This window comes from Scyliorhinus torazame, chromosome 27 (assembly GCF_047496885.1).
Source record: "Scyliorhinus torazame isolate Kashiwa2021f chromosome 27, sScyTor2.1, whole genome shotgun sequence".
Classification (NCBI taxonomy): Eukaryota; Metazoa; Chordata; class Chondrichthyes; order Carcharhiniformes; family Scyliorhinidae; genus Scyliorhinus; species Scyliorhinus torazame.
In genome coordinates this window covers 18,456,687-18,480,135 of record NC_092733.1, presented here as the reverse complement: position 1 = coordinate 18,480,135, position 23,449 = coordinate 18,456,687, and the positions used below count along the sequence as shown (strand labels likewise).

General features: G+C 50.0%; 1 protein-coding gene across 5 annotated transcripts in view; it reads right to left on the bottom strand.

Moving 5' to 3' along the window:
• LOC140403268 (ELAV-like protein 2) overlaps nt 1-21,908 on the bottom strand; it is a 258,076-nt gene extending 236,168 nt beyond the window's left edge. For 2 of the 5 annotated variants that reach the window (XM_072491044.1, XM_072491045.1), the window contains exon 1: nt 21,688-21,903. In XM_072491044.1, the coding sequence (XP_072347145.1) occupies nt 21,688-21,738 (51 nt within the window). In that variant the 5' untranslated portion in view covers nt 21,739-21,903. Of the gene's footprint in view, nt 1-21,352; nt 21,510-21,687 lie in introns of those variants that run through there. The other 3 variants (XM_072491048.1, XM_072491047.1, XM_072491046.1) reach the window with 3 other exon arrangements.
• Nucleotides 21,909-23,449: the final 1,541 nt, after the last annotated feature.

Below are 23,449 nucleotides of genomic sequence, written 5' to 3'. Positions count from 1 at the left end.
CATGAGCCACCTTGTCACACTGAACTATGGCTTCCACACAGACAATTTCAAATTACGCTTTCAAAAGCCACACTTTCAAGTCTTCTTTTAAATGATGCTCTCCCTCCGCTGCTTCCATCAAGGTTTCGCTTTCCAGTTTGACACCTCTCCCTCCAGGTTTCCTTTGTCTGAAAGGCTTTTGTACAAACTCTGAGGTCCAGCCACTGAATTCCACAGTAATTTCAAATGTCTCCCAAACTGTAATAATTTCTCACAAACCTTAGCACTACTTTAGATTTCTTTCTGGCCTCTCATGATCGAATGACTCTTCAACTCTCTGTGTCTTTACTGAACAGTAATCTGTTTAGGCTCCCAGTTTCCTCTGTTCCGTTAACTCCCGACTTCTTGGAAACTTCTCTTTGTTTCTTTAGTTTCCTCTGAGGCTGATCAGACAGGGTGAAGTTGCTGAACACAGCGGGTCTGGTGGCCTGAAGTGCATATGTTTTAATTCAAGAAGTATTACGGGTAAGGCAGATGAACTTAGAGCTTGGATTAGTACTTGGAACTATGATGTTGTTGCCATTACAGAGACCTGGTTGAGGGAAGGGCAGGATTGGCAGCTAAACGTTCCAGGATTTAGATGTTTCAGGCGGGATAGAGGGGGATGTAAAAAGGGTGGCGGAGTTGCGCTACTGGTTAGGGAGAATATCATAGCTGTACTGCGGGAGGACACCTCAGAGGGCAGCGAGGCTATATGGGTAGAGATCAGGAATAAGAAGGGTGCAGTCACAATGTTGGGGGTTTACTACAGGCCTCCCAACAGCCAGCGGGAGATAGAGGAGCGGATAGGTAGACAGATTTTGGAAAAGAGTAAAAACAACAGGGTTGTTGTGATGGGAGACTTCAACTTCCCCAATATTGACTGGGACTCACTTAGTGCCAGGGGCTTAGACGGGGCAGAGTTTGTAAGGAGCATCCAGGAGGGCTTCTTAAAACAATATGTAGACAGTCCAACTAGGGAAGGGGCTGTACTGGACCTGGTATTGGGGAATGAGCCCGGCCAGGTGGTACAAGTTTCAGTAGGGGAGCATTTCGGGAACAGTGACCACATTTCAGTAAGTTTTAAAGTGCTGGTGGACAAGGATAAGAGTGGTCCTAGGGTGAATGTGCTAAATAGGAGGAAGGCTAATTATAACAATATTAGGCGGGAACTGAAGAACCTAGATTGGGGGCGGATGTTTGAGGGTAAATCAACATCTGACATGTGGGAGGCTTTCAAGTGTCAGTTGAAAGGAATTCAGGACCGGCATGTTCCTGTGAGGAAGATGGATCAATACGGCAATTTTCGGGAACCTTGGATGACGAGAGATATTGTAGGCCTCTTCAAAAAGAAAAAGGAGGCATTTGTCAGGGCTAAAAGGCTGGGAACAGACGAAGCCTGTGTGGAATATAAGGAAAGTAGGAAGGAACTTAAGCAAGGAGTCAGGAGGGCTAGAAGGGGGTCACAAAAAGTAATTGGCAAATAGGGTTAAGGAAAATCCCAAGGCTTTTTACACATACATAAAAAGCAAGAGGGTAGCCAGGGAAAGGGTTGGCCCACTGAAGGATAGGCAAGGAAATCTATGTGTGGAGCCAGAGGAAATGGGCGAGGTACTAAATGAATACTTTGCATCAGTATTCGCCAAAGAGAAGGAATTGGTAGATCTTGAGTCTGGAGAAGGGTATATAGATAGCCTGGGTCACATTGAGATCCAAAAAGACGAGGTGTTGGGCGTCTTGAAAAATATTAAGGTAGATAAGTCCCCAGGGCCTGATGGGATCTACCCCAGAATATTGAAGGAGGCTAGAGAGGAAATTGCTGAGGCCTTGACAGAAATCTTTGGATCCTCACTGTCTTTAGGTGATGTCCCGGAGGACTGGAGAATAGCCAATGTTGTTCCTCTGTTTAAGAAGGGTAGCAAGGATAATCCAGGGAATTACAGGCCGGTGAGCCTTACGTTAGTGGTAGGGAAATTACTGGAGAGAATTCTTCGAGACAGGATCTACTCCCATTTGGAAGCAAATGGGCGTATTAGTGAGAGGCAGCATGGTTTTGTGAAGGGGAGGTCGTGTCTCACTGACTTGATAGAGTTTTTCGAAGAGGTCACAAAGATGATTGATGCAGGTAGGGCAGTGGATGTTGTCCATATGGACTTCAGTAAGGCCTTTGACAAGGTCCCTCATGGTAGACTAGTACAAAAGGTGAAGTCACACGTGATCAGGGGTGAGCTGGCAAGGTGGATACAGAACTGGCTAGGTCATAGAAGACAGAGTAGCAATGGAAGGATGCTTTCCAAATTGGAGGGCTATGACTAGTGGTGTTCCGCAGGGATCAGTGCTTGGACCTTTGCTGTTTGTAGTATATATAAATGATTTGGAGGAAAATGTAACTGGTCTGATTAGTAAGTTTGCAGACGACACAAAGGTTGGTGGAATTGCGGATAGCGATGAGGACTGCCGGAGGATACAGCAGGATTTAGATTGTTTGGAGACTTGGGCGGAGAGATGGCAGATGGAGATTAATCCGGACAAATGTGAGGTAATTCATTTTGGAAGGTCTAATGCAGGTAGGGAATATACAGTGAATGGTAGAACCCTCAAGAGTATTGAAAGTCAGAGAGATCTTGGTGTACAGGTCCACAGGTCACTGAAAGGGGCAACACAGGTGGAGAAGATAGTCAAGAAGGCATTGAGTATAAAAATTGGCAAGTCATGTTGCAACTGTATAGAACCTTAGTTAGGCCACACTTGGAGTATAGTGTTCAATTCTGGTCGCCACTACCAGAAGGATGTGGAGGCTTTAGAGAGGGTGCAGAAGAGATTTACCAGAATGTTGCCTGGTATGGAGGGCATTAGCTATGAGGAGCGGTTGAATAAACTCAGTTTGTTATCACTGGAACGATGGAGGTTGAGGGGCGACTTGATAGAGGTCTACAAAATTAGGAGGGGCATAGACAGAGTGGATAGTCAGAGGCTTTTCCCCAGGGTAGAGAGGTCAATTACTAGGGGGCATAGGTTTAAGGTGCGAGGGGCAAGGTTTAGAGTAGATGTACGAGGCAAGTTTTTTACACAGAGGGTAGTGGGTGCCTGGAACTTGCTACCGGAGGAGGTGGTGGAAGCAGGGACGATAGTGACATTTATGGGGCATCTTGACAAATACATGAATAGGATGGGAATAGAGAGATACGGACCCAGGAAGTGTAGAAGATTGTAGTTTAGTCAGGCAGCATGGTCGGCACGGGCTTGGAGGGCCGAAGGGCCTGTTCCTGTGCTGTACCTTTCTTTGTTCTTTGTTAACTAGTTGAACTTTAGATTACTGGCATCTGTTTTCTTAACCATTACTCCATAGTATGGTTTAGCAAGACTGAGAGACATGTTCCCTCTCTAGCCTTCCAAAACCAACTGTTTCTCGCAATCAAATTAGCTGAACAAAAACTTAAAAGCTTCTCTACCTTATAAGGCCTCAGTTGCTGAGCAACGCCTGCATATCTCTACTGACCTATTTATTCTTCACGCCGTAGCTCTCTCTAAGCACAATAGAAACACAGTTGGAATTTAACCAACCCCCACACATACAAACACCTTTTGTCAAGCATGAACCTAACTTGTTCATGTTCTGTGCCTAGAAAGGTTTTACCTTTCTAGGCACAGAAACATTAAATTAAATCCACTTAAAACCATACCTTATTTCTAATACAAGTATGAATTCCTTTAAACTATCCTTGTTTTCCGAACGCTGATCTACATTGTTGACCAACAACAATGCAGCTGACTTTTAACTGCCTAATAGATTAGGGATTCTTGTAGTCTTTGAAATTATTTTGATTGTGGGAGGGCAGCAGGAAGGTGAAGAGTAAAAATGAGCAGGCTGACTCGAGGCTTTCTCCGCCTCCTAGTAAGAATCAGCTCTGACAGATAAGCCCTGGTGTAGGGATGAAGAAAGATGAATAACTTGTTAGTCGTCTTTGGGGGGGGGAAAGTTATGGGTACTATACTTTTGCCCAGCTCGCTAATGAATCTGATATACCCAGCTTATCACTCTGTCATCTTGCACCAATAACATTATAAGGCATGCAAAACTGACACTGATACATGTTTCATTCTTCACTGCTGGGACCTGCTGGCCATTAATATGGAAGCAGTGTTTCAGATTTACATGGCCCCTGGTAACTGTCTAAACCTGTTACCAACAACTTTGTCTCAAAAATGGCCTGTCTATTCAACTTATCTTACTTGAAAATGTAACTTTCCACCCTTTTTGAACTAAACAAGAGACGGAGGGACAAAATAAATAAATAATCTTTTAATGTCACAAGTAGGCTTACATTAACACTGCAATGAAGTTACTGTGAAAATCCCCTAGTCACCACATTCCGGCGCCTGTTAGGGTACACGGAGGGAGAATTCTGAATTCTCAGCTGGTGCGAGAATTGAACCCGCGCTGCTGGCCTTGTTCTGCATCACAAACCACTGAGGTCTAGCCCACTGAGCTAAACCTGCCCCCTCATGGTTCATAGAATCATAGAATCATAGAAGTTTACAGCATGGAAACAGGCCCTTCGGCCCAACCAGTCCATGCCGCCCAGTTTTTACCATTAAGCTAGTCCCAGTTGCCCGCACTTGGCCCATAACCCTCTATACCCATCTTACCCATGTAACTATCTAAATGCTTTTTAAAAGACACAATTGTACCCGCCTCTACTACTACCTCTGGCAGCCCATTCCAGACACTCACTACCCTCTGAGTGAAGAAATTGCCCCTCTGGGCCCTTCTGAATCTCTCCCCTCTCACCTTAAACCTATGCCCTCTAGTTTTAGACTCCCCTACCTTTGGGAAAAGATGTTGACTATCTACCTTATCTATGCCCCTCATTATTTTATAGACCTCTATAAGATCACCCCTAAGCCTCCTACGCTCCAGGGAAAAAAGTCCCAGTCTATCCAGCCTCTCCTTATAACTCAAACCACCAAGTCCCGGCAACATCCTAGTAAATCTTTTCTGCACTCTTTCTAGTTCAATAATATCCTTTCTATAATAGGGTGACCAGAACTGCACACAGTATTCCAAGTGTGGCCGTACCAATGTCTTGTACAACTTCAACAAGACGTCCCAACTCCTGTATTCAATGTTCTGACCAATGTTCCTTGGTCAAAACTCCGTGGCAATGCCTCAACCAATCAGGTCTACTTTCCAACCAATCATCGTCCTTTTTTCATGCAGTATAAATTGTTGCTCCGTTTGAAATTTGGTTCTCGTGCATCTGTCCTGATGAGTGCAAGATCAAAAGCTTCGACAGCATGTCTCTTTTCAGCAATACTGAAATTCTGTACCACCAAGTGACTATTTACTTGGAACATAACACCAGCTAGATTTATATATAATATATATAAGACGTACAGTGGGAAACATTAATAAAATAGTCAGCTTATACTTGGTGCATTATGTACCAATTTTCATCGCTCCACCTCTCCTTCCTGTCAGCTGCGACTCGGTTAGAGGCACTCTCACCTCCAGAATCAGGAGATCGTGGGTTCAAATCCCTCTCTGATAACTTGGAGCACCACAATCGAGGTGGACACTCCAGTGCAGTACTCAGGGAGCGCTGCGCTGTCGCAGATGGAATCTTTCCGATGAGAAGTGAATATTAGGCTCTCTTGGGTAAAAGATTCCAGAGTAAAAGATTGAAGATGAGCTGGGATATATCCCTTGCCAATTTTCATCCATCAGTTGACATCACAATTGTATGGTCAATTTCACGTTACCGTTTGGTAAGGCACAGTGGGTCAGCACTGCTGCCCCACAGCACCAGGGACCTGGATTCAATTCCAGCCTCGGGTGACTGAATGTGTGGAGTCTGCACGTTCTCCCCGTGGCTGCGTGGGTTTCCCCCGGGTGCTCCGGTTTCCTCCCATAGTCCAAAGATGTGCAGGTTAGGTGGGGTTACGGTGTTGCTGGGATAGGGCGGGGGAGTGGACTGGGGTGCTCTTTTGGGGGGGGGGGGGGGTTTGGTGCGGACTTGATGGGCCAGGTGACCTCCTTCTCCACTGTAGGGATTCCATGGTTTGTGGGAGTTTTCTGTGAGAGATTTGGCTGCCAAGCCAATATTACAACAATGGCACCTCGCTGGGGAGAATCCAGGCCCTCCGTTTCGTGCAGGCGGAGGGCAAAGCTGAGGGGCCACAAAGATAAGGTGGTCACACAGCCATTCATAAATCCAACCGGGGCTTCTGGAGAACCTTTGTCACCAGGACATGGGAGATCTGAGTACCTCACTACGTTGACAGACCTCTGGGGGCGGCAGTGTTAACTTGTGCTCGGGTGCGAGACCCTACGATTTGAAATCATCATTTAGCGACAATTGAAGCCGCTGGCCTACAACCTCATCAATTGCCAGCGTTCGTTTACCTGCAAACGTGGAAACCAGTGGGCAGTGACATTCATGGTGTTGAACTGACGCATTTAAAGGGACTTCAGGCAAACGAGTGCGACAGTAAAGAATGGTGGGATATGTTGATGGAGTGGGAGAGGGCCATGTGGAGGTGGTGGCACAGTGGTACTGCCACTTCCAGAAGCAAAAAACAAAACAGGTCAGGCCGGTATTCTTAGTTCCCCATTTCTACTGGGGGTTATTTTTGCTTCTGGGCTGGACTCGTTTTCCAAAGACCCAGGGTCTGGGAACCCGGGTTTGAATCCCACCACGGCAGACCGATATGGAAATAGGACCATGAAACCACCCATTGTCGTAAAAACTCATCTGGTTCGCCTTTGGGGAAGGAATTCTGCCGTCCTGACCGGGTCTGGCCTACATGCGACTCCAGACCCACAGTGATGTGTCTGACACTTTATTTAAGTGGTCCAGCCAGCCACTCAGTTTCAAGGGCAATTAGGGACGGGCAACAAATGCTGGTCCCACCCAGCGACGCCCACATCCCGTGAAAGAATAATAAAAAATAAGTGCGATTATAAATGCTGCATAAATGAATCTGCTGCAAGTAAAACATTTTGAGGGTCTTCTCTTCGTTGAAGACTCCCCTCCCCACCCTCCGCATGCTTGTCATAAACACGTTCTGACTTCAGCTGACTCCTCACAGCTTTCGTCCTGCAACACTGGGGGTGGAATGTTGTCCGGGACACCAGGCGAGTAGTGCTGCGGGACCTTATGTGTCCCACCTAACGGACGCCACTTCCAACAGGGCAGCATTCCTTCCGTGCTGAAGTGCCAGCTCAAATCTCCAGCGTGGGGCTAGGACCCAGGACCTTCAGAGAATAAAGAATGTGGAGCATAAACACCCAAGGTCGGACGGCCTGTTTCTGTGTCGGAAATTCTATGCAATGTATTGAGCAGCCTGAGGTTTGTGTGCGCAACTGCCCATCGGTACCACCCTAGTCCCATCCCTCGTTTTGCCCCCTCGCCACACACTCTGCACCCCTACCACTCAAACACAGGTGCCAGGTTTGTTGAGATTATTCCGTGTGCTGCCTCCTCATACTTGGATTTCTGTACAGAAAGAAAATCATCAACTTGGGAAAGGGAGTCACTCTCCAATTAATGCCCCAAAATACAGATTATCTGGTTATTATTATCCTTGCTGTTTGAGGGGCTTTGCTGAGCACATGTCGGCTGTTGCATTTCCTACAGTGCAACAGTCGCTACTAAGTGACTGTGCACCAAATAATATTCGTGCCACACAAATGCCAAACGATGACCATCTTCCATAAGAGAGGATCTAACCATCGGCCCTTGCCATCCAATTGCATTACCGTCGCTGAATCCCCACTATCAACATCCTGGGGGTTACAATTGATCAGAAACTGAACTGGACCCAGCCATATTAATACTGTGGATACCAGGGCAGGTCAGAGGCTAGGAATCCTGCAGCGAGTAACTCACTTCCTGACTCCCCAAAGCCTGTCCACCATTTACAAGGCACCAAGTCAGGAGTGTGATTGAATACTCTCCACTTGCCTGGATTAGTGCAGCTCCAACCACACTGAAGAAGCTCGACGGCATCCAGGACAAAGCAGCCCGCCCGATTCACAAGCAGTCTACAAATATGCACTCCTTCCGATGCACAGTGACGACCGTGTGTACCATCTGCAGGCTGCACTGCAGGAACTCAGCAAGCCTCCTTGGGACAACACCTTCCAAACCCACGACCACTACCACCTAGAATGACAAGGACACGGGATCTTCACCGCCTGCGTTGTTCCCCTCTGAGCCATAGGCCACCCTGACTTGGAAAGTCGCTGGCTCAAAAATACGGGCACTCCCTCCCTAACAGCACTGAGGGTGTACCTACACTGCAGGGGCCGCAGCGGTTCAAGTAGGCGGCTCACCGCTATCTGCTGAAGGGCAATTAGGGATGGACAATAAATGTTGGCCTGGTCAGCAACACCCACATCCTGCGAATGAATGTTTAAAAAAAAAACTACATGTCAAAATACTTTGTTGGCTTTAAAGTGTTTTGAGACGCCCGCTGATCTTGAAAAGGGCTACATTATGGCAAATCCTTAATTATTCCTACTTCACTTTGGACATTGGCAATTTCAGTTACTAAGAAAACAAAATGGTGGACGAGTCCCTCTGATCGAGTCCCCCATCATTGCTGGTACAAGCGTGTGGACAATTGCATAGACCACGGATACCTTCCTTCCAGGTAAACAGCCAAAGAATAATTCCCGGTGGTTAAAAAAAAACAATTGCCCGTACAGTGCTTGCAGTGAAACATTGACTGAACAAACTGAGTTTAACTGTAGCTCCGTTTTCATGAAAACTACCTTCCTTTCCGAAAAACAAAAGCCCCTGAAGGTTCTTCTGGTACTGGATGACGAGAAACCTTCCCCTCGTCAATGTAAATCAGGAGCCCCCTGTCACCAAGGGTTTAATCTATCTCCATGCCCTGATTGAATAATTGATATAAGGCTTTTTTAAAAAGTCTTTATCCTAGTTTATCCATTGGAACCAGAGCATGTCGAGGGCTCAGTCGCTGGAATTCCAAGCAGTTGACGATTCACGGATGGAATCAGTGTCCATGTGAAGAGACAATTGTGCATTAAAAGTAATGCAAGTAACTCGGTTAACACATCCAAACCCTAAAATGATTACACACCACAGTTACACATATATCTTTTTATTTATTTGTTCATGGGATGTGGGCGTCGCTGGCTGGGCCAGCATTTATTGCCCAACCCTGAGGGCATTTAAGAGTCAACCACATTGCTGTGGGTCTGGAGTCACATGGAGGCCTGACCAGGTAAGGATGGCAGATTTCCTTCCCTGAAGAAGATTTTTTTAAAAATTCATTTTACGGGATGTGGTTAGGCCAGCATTTATTGCACGTCCCTAATTGTCCTTTAGAAGGTGGTGGTGAGCTGCCTTCTAGAACCGCTGCAGTCCTTGAGGTGTAGGTACACCCACAGTGCTGTTAGGGAGTTTGAGGTTTTTGACCCAGTGACAGTGAAGGAACGTCCAATATATTTCCAAGTCAGGATGGTGAGTGACTTGGAGGGGGAACCTCCTGGTGGTGGTTAGGGTTAGGGTTAGGGTTCCCAGGTATCTGCTACTCTTGTCCTTCTAGATGGTAGTGGCCGTGGGTTTGGAAGATGCTATCTAAGGAACCTTGGTGAGTTACTAATAATAATCTTTATCAGTGTCACAAGTAGGCTTACATTAACACTGCAATGAAGTTACTGTGAAAATCCCCTAGTTGCAGTGCATCTTGTAGATGGTAAAAATGGCTGCCACTGTTTGTCAGTGGTGGAGGGTTTGAATGTGGAGGGGGGAACAATCTAATGGGCTGCTTTGTCCTGGATGGTGTTGAGTTTCTTGAGTGTTGTTGGAGCTGCGCTCATCCAGGCAAGTGGAGAGTATTCCATCACACTCCTGACTTGTGCCTTGTAGATGGTGGACAGGCTTTGGGGAGTCAGGAGGTGAGTTACTCACCGTAGGATTCCCAGCCTTTGACTTACCCTGGTAGCCACAGTATTTATATGGCTAGTCCAGTTTAGTTTCTGATCAATGGTAACCCCCAGGATGTGAGGGATTCAGCGATGGAAATGCCATTGAATGTCAAGGGGCGATGGTTAGATCCCCTCTTGTAGGAGATGGTCATTGCCTGGCACTTGTGTGGCGTGAATGTAACTCGACACTTGTCAGCCCAAGCCTGGATATTGTCCAGGTGTTGCTGCATTTGGACATGGACTGCTTCATTATCTAAGGAGTTGCGAATGGTGCTGAACATTGTGCAGTCATCCGCAAGCATCCCCACTTCTGACCTTATGAAGGAAGGAAGGTCATTGATGAAGCAGCTGAAGATGGTTGGGCCGAGGACCCTGAGGAAGTCCTGCAGTGATGTCCTGGAGCTGAGATGATTTTTTTTTTCTTTTTATAAATTTAGAGTAGCCAATTATTTTTCTTTTCCAATTAAGGGGCAATTTAGCGTGGCCAATCCACCTAACCAGCACATCTTTGGGTTGTGGGGATGAAACCCACGCAGGCACGGGGAGAATGTGCAAACTCAATAAAGAAAGTGACCCAGGGCCGGGATTCGAACCCGGGTCCTCAGCGCCGCAGTCCCAGTGCTAACCACTGTGCCACATGCCGCCCCTGGAGCTGAGACGATTGACCTCCAACAACCACAACCATTTTCCTTTGTACCAGGTATGACTCCAACCAGTGGAGAGTTTCCCCCCGATTCCCATTGACTCCAGTTTAGCTAGGGCTCCTTGATGCCATATTCGGTCAAATGCTGCCTTGATGTCAAGGGCAGTCACTCTCACCTCAACTCTGGCATTCAGCTCTTTAGTCCGTGTTTGTACCAAGGCTGTAATGAGGTCAGGAGCTGAGTGACCCTGGCAGAACCCAAACTGAGTGTCCGTGAGCAGTTTATTGCTGAGTAAGTGCCACTTGATACCACTGTTGACGACCCCTTCCATTATTTCGCTGATGATGGAGAGTAGACTAATAGGGCGGTAAATGGCTGGGTTGGATTTGTCCTGTTTCTTGTGTACAGGATACACCTGGGTAATTTTCCACATTGCCGGATAGATGTCAGTGTTGGAGCTGTACTGGAACAGCTTAGTGAACCAGATGGGTTTTTACGACAATCGACAATGGTCATCATTTTAATGCCAGATCTTTCTTTATTGAATTCAAATTCCACCATCTGCCCTGGTGGGAACCGAACCGGGTCCCCAGAGATTACCCTGGATCTCTGGATTATTAGTCCACGACGCCACTGCCTCCCCACATATCTATGATTTACTAAGAGCATTGCATCTGCAAGCACTTTCTATTATGTCACCGTAAAGCATGTAACATCACACTTTTGGTTTCAGTTCTCCCGCCACGCTCGCTCTTCACACTTTGCTGAGAATAAAATGCCAATTCAGAACTAAAACGTGAAGGTCCGTGTGGACTGAATGTGAGGAAAATAGATCCAAAAACAAAGAATGCTATATAATAACTTTTGAAACAGCCAACCCCGAAAGAGGAGCTAGATGAGGCTCTCAATATGAGGAAGGAAACACTGTTTAGTAAGGACACGAGTCAAATGAAGAACTTTGCTTTGTTTACAGTTACGTTATGTACAGCTCCTGGTAGATCCCGACCGAGTCTCCCGTTAGTCGGTGCCTTACTGGCCGACCTTCTGTCCAAAGCCAAATGGAGTTCCCCCCCCCCCCCCCCCCCGCCCCTCGGCACTGAGCTCGTACTCCCTGAATACCACAGGGACGATAATCGTTCCCAACCCGCAAGCCCCGTGTGGGATATTGTACAGTGAACGAGTCAAATCACTCAAATCATCTGTTGAACATATGCTTGCCCGCCGTTTTTTTTTCAGTAACTGAAATCGCCAATGTCCGAAATAAAGGAAGAAAAATAGAAGATTTGCATTTCTATTATGTTTTTCGCGATCGCCATATATCTCAAAGCCAGGACTCTGGGGCGTACTCCCCTGGTCTTCTTCGAAATGGTGACATGTTATCGTGCACACCTGAACAAGGAGGCAGACAGAACTTTGGTCCAACATCCCCATCCAAAAGACGGCACCTCCAACAATTCAGCACTCCCTCAGCACTCTCCTCGAGTGCCAGCCTTGATTTTTGTACTCAAGTGCTGGAGCGGGACTTGAACTCAGAAACCTGAGAAACTCAGACATTAACTAATTTGTAACACTGGCAAGGCATTAAAAATGTATGGTTCGCACATAATACCTTAATTAAATGTAACTCTGAAGTTCTATTTTAACTTAGTGAACATTTTTACTTCAAGGCCTCACAAGCCTGGGCTTGATTTTTTTTTAACCTGGAGCTGATACTCAATAAGCTATAGCTTATAAGGGCAGGTCGTGCAAGCTGAGTACAGATTTCCATTGTGCACGAGTTGGCAGCCTACCTGGTAACTGTCTCAAATATTCATTTCTTCAAAATTTGATAAAGACAGAAGACAAATTCTGAGATCTTTGTAAGATCATTATTTTGATGAAGTCATTTATATTGCCTGTCTCTTGTGTGAAATATGTGGGGCTATTTATACACATTGCAAGAGGGAGTGCTGGGGACGGGCCAGAATGCCAGGTGGCAGTGCCAGGGTCCAGCGCCGGGACTGTGCTAGAATGCCAGAGGCAATGCTCGGGGCAATGCCAGGGGGCAGTGCCGGAGACAGTGCTGGGGGGCAGTGCCAGGGTCCAGTGCCCGGGGTAGTGGCAGAATGCCAGGTGCAATGCCAGGTGGGCAGTGCAGGGGAGGGCTGTACCAGGGGGCAGTACCAAGGCGCAGCACTGGGGGTAATGCCGTGGCGCAGTACCAGAATGCCTGGGCAGTGCCGGGGGGCAGTGCTGGGGAACAATGCCAGGGTGAAGTGCCGGGGGGCAGTGCCAGAATGCCTGGGGACAGTGCCGGGGGTAGTGCTGGGGGGGTGGGGGCAATGCCAGGAGCTAGGGGGCAATGACTGGAGAAGCTTCCTCTGGGGAGAACTTTGGGTGGGAGGGGTTCTGCAGTGTATGTGGGAGGGGGCATCGATGTACGTGGGAGGGGCCCTGTGAGGGTTGAGGTAGGGAATTGCCCATTGTGTGTATATGGGAGGGGGTCTCTGTGTATTTGTGTGTGTGTGTGGGTGGGGGGGGGGGTCTCCACGTGTGTATGTGTGGGGGGGGGGGTGGTGTTCCTCTTGTTTTTTAAACTGGAGATTGGGGGCACCCGAACCTCTGGAGCCCGACGTTGCCATCTTTCTCAGACCGCGGCCCCGCCTGCGTGATGGTGATGGATGGGCCTCCAGCAATTGTCTCCTTCGAAGTGTTGGACAACGTGTCGAGAAAAGCCAGTCCGTGCGGCCGGCGAAAGATAGGCCGCTTTTCTCGCCGCGGCCCAAGCACTTAGCAGAAATAAAAGGGAAGTTCTGCCCTCAAGATCTACCCTTGATTCTGATTTTAATTTCTTAAGTTCCACCATTTATTTTTTTCCCCAAAGAATGGATCACAAATTGGGCAGGTTTGCGGTTTGGGAAGTGTGTCAAGCTGAGAGAACCAGGCGGAGCCAGAGCAACATTGCCCCCGTCTCGTAATATTTACAAGTTCAGAACAAACAATTGTTTGCATAGATTTATTTATCCAGCCGCTGCTGGTGACTAAAGCACTAATTATGTGCTGAGCAGAAAATTCCCGAAGCCACGTGAAGTAACATTCCGCACATTAACCCGATAAAGCTAACCATTCCGGAATTGTTGATGTGTTTCTAATCCAACATCCGACGGAACCACCTCCCTGGTTCGAACAAATAATAATAATCTTTATTATTGTCACAAGTAGGCTTACATTAACGTTGCAATGAAGTTACTGTGAGAAACCCCTAGTCACCACACTCCGACGCCTGTTAGGGTACACGGAGGGAGAATTCAGAATGTCTAAATTGCCTAACAAGGACGTCTTTTGGGACTTGTGGGAGGAAACCGGAGCACCCGGAGGAAACCCACGCAGACACGGGGAGAACGTGCAGACTCCGCACAGACAGTGACCCCAGCCGGAATCGAACCCGGGACCCTGGCGCTGTGAAGCCATAGTGCTAACCACTATGCTACCGTGCTGCTCGACCAAAGGGGAGGCAGCCGACCATTCAAGCCAAGGAAGTTGCACTCAAGTGTTACTAACCCCCACGAATACGGTTACATACAGTACCCACCTCCATCTGAGAATTCTGCTGAATATGGAATCCCCGAAGTGCAGTAGGAGGCGATTCAGCCCATGGGGACTGTACCGACAATCTGAAAGACCATCCTACCCAGGCCCCCCCCAAAATGCACCTAACCCGCACATCTTTGGACACACACTAAGGGACAATTCTAGCATGGCCAATTCCACCCTAAGGTGCTCATTGTTAGACTCTAAGGGACAATTTTAGCATGGCTAATCCACCCTAAGGTGCACATTGTTAGACACTAAGGGACAATTTTAGCATGGCTAATCCACCCTAAGGTGCACATTGTTAGACTCTAAGGGACAATTTTAGCATGGCTAATCCACCCTAAGGTGCACATTGTTAGACACTAAGGGACAATTTTAGCATGGCCAATCTACCTAAGCTGAACATCTTTATAATAATCTTTATTATTGTCACAAGTAGGCTTACATTAACACAGCAATGAAGTTACTGTGAAAAGCACCTCGTCGCCACACTCCGGCGCCTGTTCAGGTACACAGAGGGAGAATTCAGAATGTCCAATTCACCTAACAGCATGTCTTTCGGGACTTTGGGAGGAAACCGGAGCACCCGGAGGAAACCCACGCAGACACGGGGAGAACGTGCAGACTCCGCACAGACAGTGACCCAAGTAGGGAATCGAACCCTGGACACTGGCGCTGTGAGGCAACAGCGCTAACCACTGTGGTGCCGTGCACATTTAGACTGTGGGAGGAAACCGGAGCACCCGGAGGTAACCCACGCATACAGGGGGGCGAGCGTGCAAACTCCACACAGTCGCCCAAGGCCAGAATCGAACCCGGGTCCCTGGCGCCTTGAGGCAGCAGTGCTAACCGCCGTGCCACCGTCCTGCCCACCTACCATCAGCTTTAGAAATAATGAGGGCTAAATACATTTGCAAAAGAATTTATGCAAAATTAAGGACGAAGATTTATAGTTTTTGCAGCATTGTTGGAGAATAGCGACGGCGGAGCCATGGAATTTGGGGCAGTGCAAGGGGGCCAGCACTGAAGGAGCACTGATATTTTGGAGAGCTGTTATACACAACGGACGAGGAGCAGGAGCGGGCCATTCAGCCCCTCGAGCCTGCTCCACCATTTAATAAGATCATGGCTGATCTGATCATAACCTCAATCCTGCATTCCTTCCCCCGATAACCTACCCATCCCCTTGCTGCCGGGGGGTGGGGGTGGGGGGGGGGGGGCTCAAGGATGTCAAGTTAAGTCTCTCTGCATAACTAACCTTTTACATCCCCCTGGTAAATCTCCTCAGAAAGAAAGACTTGCATGAAGATAGCGCCTTCCATGACCATCAGATATCCCAAAATCCCAGACTGCTTCGTAGCCAATGGGGTGTGGTCACTGTTGCCCATGTAGCAAGCAGGTTACGAACAAGCTCCTAGAAATATTCATGTGATAAATAACACCATCGTTTTTTTGTGGTGTTGATTGGGGGATAGCCCCCCCTCTTCAAAATCGTGCTATGGGATCTTTTGAATCCTGTCGAGTTAATGATAGTCGGGCCTTGGATTTAATTTCTCATCCCAGAGGCGGCACCTCCAGCAGGGCAGCACTCCCTCAGTATTACGCTAGAGTGCTGGCCTAGATTCCTGTGCTCAAACCCGAGAGTGGGGCTTTAATCTCACAGCCTGAAGATTCGGAGGCAAGAGGGCCCCCATGAATGAGCCACTTCAGGCAGTGCTGAACCCTCACCAAGGCCTTGGCATCCTTTCTAGAGTGTGGTACCCAGATTGGATACGGGACTCCTGCTACTGGATAGGGTCGTGGAAATAGGCCCTCGAGGCCCGGATAACATGCCTCGACGGCCAGTAAAGCAAGGACGGAATTTGATACAAAAACAGAAAGTGCTGGACAATCGCAGCAGGTCTGACAGAGATGGGAGCCAATGTTTTGAGTCCGGATGTCAGAGCTTTGACAAAGGTTACCTTCATCCTTGTTCTTTTAAGGGTTGAGAGCAGTCACACATGGTTCGCTACTTCTCTGGAACAATTGCCTCAAAGTGGGCAATAAGTCTTGTTTGTCCCCTGTGGAGGAGGGCCTGCTCTGACCCTTCCCGCAGAGTAAAATAATAATAATAATCTTTTATTGTCACAAGTATGAAGTTACTGTGAAAAGCCCCTAGTCGCCACATTCCGGCGCCTGTTCGGGTAAGCTGGTACGGGAATTGAACCCGCGCTGCTGGCCTGGTTCTGCATTACTGTCTCGCCCACCGAGCGAAACCGGCCCCTACAGAGCCAGTCACCACCGCCTTGTGAGATCAGGAGCTACCAGTGCCCTACGACTCTCCAGTATCGGGCAGAAGACTGGAGTTTACAGATTTTTGTTGTGATTGCACAAACCAATATTGGCCGGAATTCTTTGACCGTTGGGATCCTTGTTTACTCCCGGAAATGGAACCCCTCCCACGTGTTTCCCAGCGGTGTGGGATTGTTTCATTGGGAAATCCCATTCACAAGCAGCGGGAATATGGATCCCTGCCGCCAGCGAATGGCGCGTCTCCAAGAAATACGCGGCTGGGGGAACATAGAACACAGAACAGGCCAGCACAGTACAGGCCCTTCGGCCCACGATGTTGTGCTGACCATTTATCCTAATCTAAGATCAACCTAACCTACACCCCTTCAATTTACTGCTGTCCATGTGCCTGTCCAAGAGTCGCTTAAATGTCCCGAATGACTGACTCCACCACCTCTGCTGGCAGTGCATTCCACACACCCACCACTCTCTGTGTAAAGAACCGACCTCTGACATCTCCCCTATACCTTCCTCCAATCACCTTAAAATTATGTCCCTTCGTGACAGCCATTTCCACCCTGGGGAAAAGTCTCTGGCTACCCACTCTATCCATGCCTCTCATCACCTTGTACACCTCTATCAAGTCACCTCACTTCCTTCTTCGCTCCAGTGAGAAAAGCCCGAGCTCCCTCAACCTTTCTTCATAAGACATGCCCTCCAGTCCAGGCAGCATCCTGGTAAATCTCCTCTGCACCCTCTCCAAAGCATCCACGGTGAGAATCTCGCCCCATTTCCTTCAGAAAGCACAAAGCAGGCCTGGAAGTTGTTTGACCTGCTCCATAATTTCTAAAATGGGCCAATGGGAAAGAAACATCTCCCTTTTTTGCTCAGTTGTTAAGGAATTACCTCCATTATACATCCGACGGAGAATAACAAATGACGGAGAATGATCAGCTTTTAAATCACGAACCTGGCGAGTAAACTGAGTCAAATAGTTAAACTTAATTAACTTGGCAAATTACCCGTGGTCAGAAAACGGCTTCAGCACCGCACCCCACAGAGCCACATAGTGGCCACAAGCTGCAACTACACCGTGATTGTTGACATAGCAAATGGAGAATGTTGACATTTACAATTAAAAATTGTGTGACCAAATCTTGTGATGACAGAGCAGTAAGGGTTGTGCACAGGAAGTAAATGCTGTACAGAGAGTTATTTAATAATATTCCAATAGACTGAGTTGGTGTTAATGAAAGAGGGAAGATGAAATATGATGGCAGATGGGTGTCCGGGTTGTTGTTTATTTGCCTGAAGAGAGGGATTATCAGGTGTTTTGCTCCACATTTTTCCCCCTTTCCCTAATGCTAAGTGACAGCGCACTTCCATTCCACATAGTGAGGACAAGCTGCTAAAATGATAACCTCAGGGCAGCATGGTGGCACAGTGGTTAGCACTGCTGCATCACGGCGCCAAGGTCCCAGGTTCGATCCCAGCCCTGAGTCACTGTCCGTGTGGAGTTTTCACATTCTCCCAGTGTCTGTGTGGGTTTCGCACCAACAACCCAAAGATGTGCAGGGTAGGTGGACTGGCCACGCCAAATTGCCCCTTAATTGGAAAAAATGAATCGGGTACTCTCAATTAAAAAAAATAAAATGATAATCTCCATTCCAGACCTCGGCCTCAAGGCTCCAGTACATGGGAAGGGCCCTAAAGCAAAGTGGACTGCAAAAGTGTGGGTGGGGGAGGGGGGTGGGCGGGGGTGGGGGGTGGGGGGGGGGGGCGGGGGTGGGGGGGGTGGGGGGGTGGGGCGGGGGGGCGGTGGGGGGGTGGGGCGGGGGGGCGGTGGGGGGCGGTGGGGGGGCGGGGGGGGTTGGGGAGGCGGGGTGGGTGGGTGGGGTGGGGAGGCGGGGGGGTGGGTGGGTGGGGTGGGGGTGGGGAGGTGGGGGGGGTGGGTGGGGGGTGGGGGGGGAGACGGGGGTGGGTGGGTGGGGGAGAGGCTGTTTGGCTGACAGTCGAGCACCGTCCAATTGGGCAATGAGTCCTTTTGTTTTTCAATTGGCAGAGTGAGGGCGTGAGTCATGAGGACGGACGTGTTGGCTGACTAATGGCTGGAGCGTGGGTGTGGCCAAATCAAGCGATGAAACATTTTGTCACAGTTGGCAACCCTATCTCTGGTCTGAGCAGTGCCCCCACCCGCCCAGAACCCCCACTCCAGATTATTATTAGGCTGCGAAGCCTTCTGTGGTTGAATGTCCTCCATACGTCACTGGCTAGGCTCAAGGATCAAGGGGATAGATACGTGGGCCGGTGCTTGGGGGTCCTGGTGGCGTTGTGTGTCTGCCCCAATAACTAACAGACAGCATCTCTGGGGGAAATATATTTGAAAAAGTTTTTTAAAAATAATCATCGCTTATTGTCACAAGTAGGCTTCAATGAAGTTATTGTGAAAAGCCACATTCACCACATTCCGGCACATGTGCGGGGAGGCCGGTACAGGAATGGAACCCGCGCTGCTGGTCTTGTTCTGCATTACAAGCCAGCTGATTAGCCCACTGTGCTAAACCAGCCCCTAATTGAGTGGTACCACGATTATGGACACGAACATTTCATAACATCGCCCTGTTGACCTGCCGCCCTTGCCTCAATCGACAGCACTCTTCAGGGGGGGGGTGGGGGTGGGGTCGCGGAGTTCTCCCGGGTGTTCTGCTCAATATCTACCCCCTGACCAACATGAATAATATCTAGCCATTATGCGGGATCATGCTGTGCGCAAATTGGCTGCCATGTCTAAATTACCGCTGCATGTCATTGGCTGTAAAATGCAGCCGGCCGTCCTGAGGTCACGGCTGGCGCTATTTAAATGCAAGCCACAACTTAGTACAAGTATTTTATTTATGAAAGGACTGCAGTTTGAGTTCTGGCCCAGGTGGGGTATAGCACCCCCTTCTACTCATTCAAGTTAGGTGGATTGGCCATGCTAAATTGCCCCTTAGTGTCCAAAGGTGTGCAGGTTAGGTGGGTTGGCCGTGATCAATGGGTTACTGGGATAGGGCGGGGTCGTGGGCCGAGGTAGGGGGCTCTTTCGAAGAGCCGGTGCTGACTCGATAGGCCAAATGGCCTCCTCCTCCTGTGACCCCGTGTTCTCGACCCTCCAGCCACAAGAAACACAATCCCTGCATCCAGTCCCAGGGGAGGGTGTAGTCGAGGCAGCGGTCAGGGCATTGATGATGGTGGTGGGGGGTGGATGGAATTGGGAGAGAGAGAGAGGGATTGACGCCAATTTGGTATTTGCTCCCGCGGACCACCGGCATAAGGGCCAATGGCTCCTGGCCTCTGTCGTGGGGGCGTGCCCATGAGTTATGGGTTTAAGGAGGTTCAAACTCATTTCACTGGGGCCGCTCGCAGTCAGACCCACGATGCTCCTGGGCTGGACGGAACTGCGGGTCGCCCAGGTCAAGTATTGTAACAAAAACAGAAAATGCCTGACAATCTCAGCCGGTCTGACAGCATCTGCGGAGCGAGGAGGGAGCTTAATGTTCCGGGTCTGGGTGACTCTTTGTGAAGACTAATGTCTCGTTCACCGTGTTGCGACATCAGCTCAACGTAGGAAAGACTGGTGACACGAGACGTTGCAGGCGGGCTGAGGGATAATCCTCTTGATTCGGCGGGGGTGGGGGGGAGGGGTAGGAAGGCGGGAGAGAACGGTTCAGCGTTGCCAGGGGTAACGGTATCTAACGTGGCGACCTATGCTCTGGCACCCGGAGCTTTTCCACAATGCCGGTTTGTTTTTATCCCTTCGGGGACATTAGTTGGGGGGGGGGGGTGGGGGGGGGGGAGCAGAGACCTTCGAGGTTTTGAATTATTCATCCCGAGGAAAGAGCTCGTTCGGAAAGGCTGCGGCATGCCGGAACGCTTGGATGCGGCCGAGAAGTGTGTGGAGCGGTGGGGTGGGGAGACGCGGAGGGGGGGCATTCAGCCCTGCCAGGGGGCATTTCAGCTGGCAAGCCGGGATTCCTGACCAGCTCTGGAAAAGCATTGCAAATTAAAAAGGAAAATCGTGTCCCTGGGTGAAAGGGGATCGGTGGGGTGGTGGGTGGCGAAGAAGGGGGGGGGGGGGGGGTGGTTAAGGCAACTGACTAATAAAAGGAGACGGGCACAATGCAAGATACTGATTTCTGACAATTCATTAGCAGAGGATAAGATACTGCAGTGATTTCAACCGGGTCTGTCAAGAGCTGTCAAATATCATTCCTCGCTGTGCACCTCCTCCCCCCCTCCCCCCACATTAGAGCCCCACCAATCACATCGCCTTCTACCATTTTGAGGGAGCCCCCAATTCAACATTGCGACTGCTCGAACATCATATCTATATTAACGAGCTGGGGGGGGGGGGGAGAGGAACAAAAATCACCTCCAGCGACTGAGACCGAGCCGATTTTTTTTTGTCTCGTCGATGTTAAGAAATTGCCGACCCCCTTTCCGAGTGCGGCAAAACCTTGCCCCCCCCCCCCCCCCCCCCACCCTTCCCCCACTAGAAAACTAGATGGCTGATTTCAGCCCTTGCCGCCACATCCTGAGGGACCCTGCTCCGTCAGCAGAGCGCGTGCACTTAAGAGAAACAAAAAAGAAAAAGCCGAGATTGAAAGCCTTTGTCCGGGGCGGGCGGGGTGGGGGGGGGGGGGGGGGGGCGGGGGGGAGGGCTGCCCCTGTCGCCCGCCCCGCGCGACAGGCCGCAATTTCCCCGGCCGAAGGCAGCGAGGAAAGAGATTTAGCCACCCACGCCCTCCCCCTCCCCCCCCGCGGGCCACCTTAACCATCAGCCCCGCTCCCCCCCCACCTCAACGCCAGACAATGACAGAAAATAATCTAGTTGCCGTTCACCTACCAGAGCTTTCTCCCTCCGATCAAACTGTGCCAACGTCATAGCTCGCAAAGCAATGAGCTCAGTGCTCGCAGGAACACCTTGCTTCAGCCTCCAGGTCCCAAGTTGACAATTTATCAGGGGCTCTCAACTGTCAGCTGGTTTGCTGTGCAGTCACGCACAACCCCAGCCCAACCCGATCCTCCCCCTTCCCGGCCTGTGCGTGTTAAAAAAAAAAACCCTCTGAGAAAACGTGCCCCGGTTCTATTCGTGGCGGTGGGTGGGTAGGTGGGTGCCTCGTTCCGAAATACCCTCCCGCCCCGAGCTCTCGGGACGCAAAGCAAAATTTCAAATTGTACCTTGTATGCACCAAGAGGAAATTCTTCTCTCGCGTGTGAGCATCTGTTCATTTTCGCGGCAGACGCTATTCTGGTCGAGAGAGAGAAAGAGAGAGAGTTGCAGCAATACCCCCGGGAACGGGAGCTTGAGAGACACAGAGAGAGAGAGAGAGAGAGAGAGAGTGAGATAGAGAGAGAGAGAGACACACAGGAAGAAAATAGGCGAGAGATGGAGCGAGAAAGAGAAAGAGATGCGGGGCAAAGGAGGGATGGGGTGGCCGGTCGGAGGAGAAGGAGGAAGGGTAGATGGGGGGTGTGGTGGCGGTGGTGGTGGTGTGGGGGGGGCGGGGGGGGGGGGGGGGGGAATCATTGCAGATTTCCTTCAGCAAGCCATTTAACCGTTCAGTGCTCAGAATCAGGCTATAGATATTCTCAAAACGTTGCGCTGCTATTTGTGTGTGCTTTAACAGCAGGACGCTTCGGCAGGGATTCCGAGGACCTGTCTGGTACTCAGCCCTCGCTAAGTAACACAAAGCCGGGGCGATTTCCTTCAGCTAAGGTCAGCGAGAATGGTTTCTTGCCCAACACCCCCCCCCCCCACCCCCCCACCCCCACTTCCCCGCACAATCTCGCACCCCCCCCCCCCCCCCCCACTTCCCCACACAATCTCGCACAGTGCAATGCACAAAGGGAATCTTCGATCGAGTGCTTGTTTTTTCTCCCTCTGGCTCCTGATGTGAGTCGCTCTTTTTTCGCGTTGCTCCGAGAGATGCTGAACTGCATCGCAAACCAACGACATTTTGACCTTTCCTCAAGTGCTACTTTCTTTTCATTTCACTTCCACCCCCTGCCCCTCCCCGAGCACAGCCGCACGCACAGCTGGGAGCTGGCAGGTCGATATAATGGGCAGATGGTTGATAGGATTTACTGCTCTTCTCCGGTACAATGCATTTAAACCAGCAAGTGCCTGCGATTGTCACCCCCTCCCCCCAAGGTCCTTGTAGTTTGCGCCTCAGAATCTGGGCTGATTCTCCAGCGTGGTGCTGACAGAGTGCCGCACTACCGCAGGTGCAGGCTTTCGGGCGGCACTTTAAACAAATGCTCCCCTGCACCCCCTACTCCCCCCTTCCGTATCCCGCAGTAGAAGATCCGCAGCTACCTGGACGGCATAGCGGTTAGCACTGCGGCCTCACGGCGCCAGGGACCCGGGTTCGATTCCAGCCTCGGGCGACTGTCTGTGTGGAGTTTGCACGTTCTCCTCCGTGTCTGCGTGGGCTTCCTCCGGGTGCCCCGGTTTCCTCCCACAGGCCAAAGAGGTGCAACTTAGGCGGATTGGCCATGATCAATTGTTCCGTAGTGTCCAAGAAAGGTTAGGTGGGGTTACTGGGTTACGGGGATAAGGTGGAGGAGCGGGCCCAGGCAGGGTGCTCTTTCAGAGGGTCGTGCAAACTCAATGGGCCGAATGGCCTCTTACCGCAAGGCAGGGGTTCTAGGATCCCACGATTTCCAAACAGAGCCAGGGGGAGTTATTTCCCGATTGCCTGGACAAGGCCAAATATCCCTGCCGTGTGGTGGATGTTCCCGGCTAACGAAAATCGAGAAGGCCCATCCGCGAAAGCACCTTGCGAGTCTTCGTCGGGAGCGTGCGGAGATGAGGGGAAGGTGTCGGAATGGGGGACGGGACGGTGGGCACAAAATCATTCTCGACCCCAGGGGGTAGAAGACAGAAAGGAAGATCTATCCTTCGATCGCCGTCGCCACAACAGACGATCTGGCCGTTTGC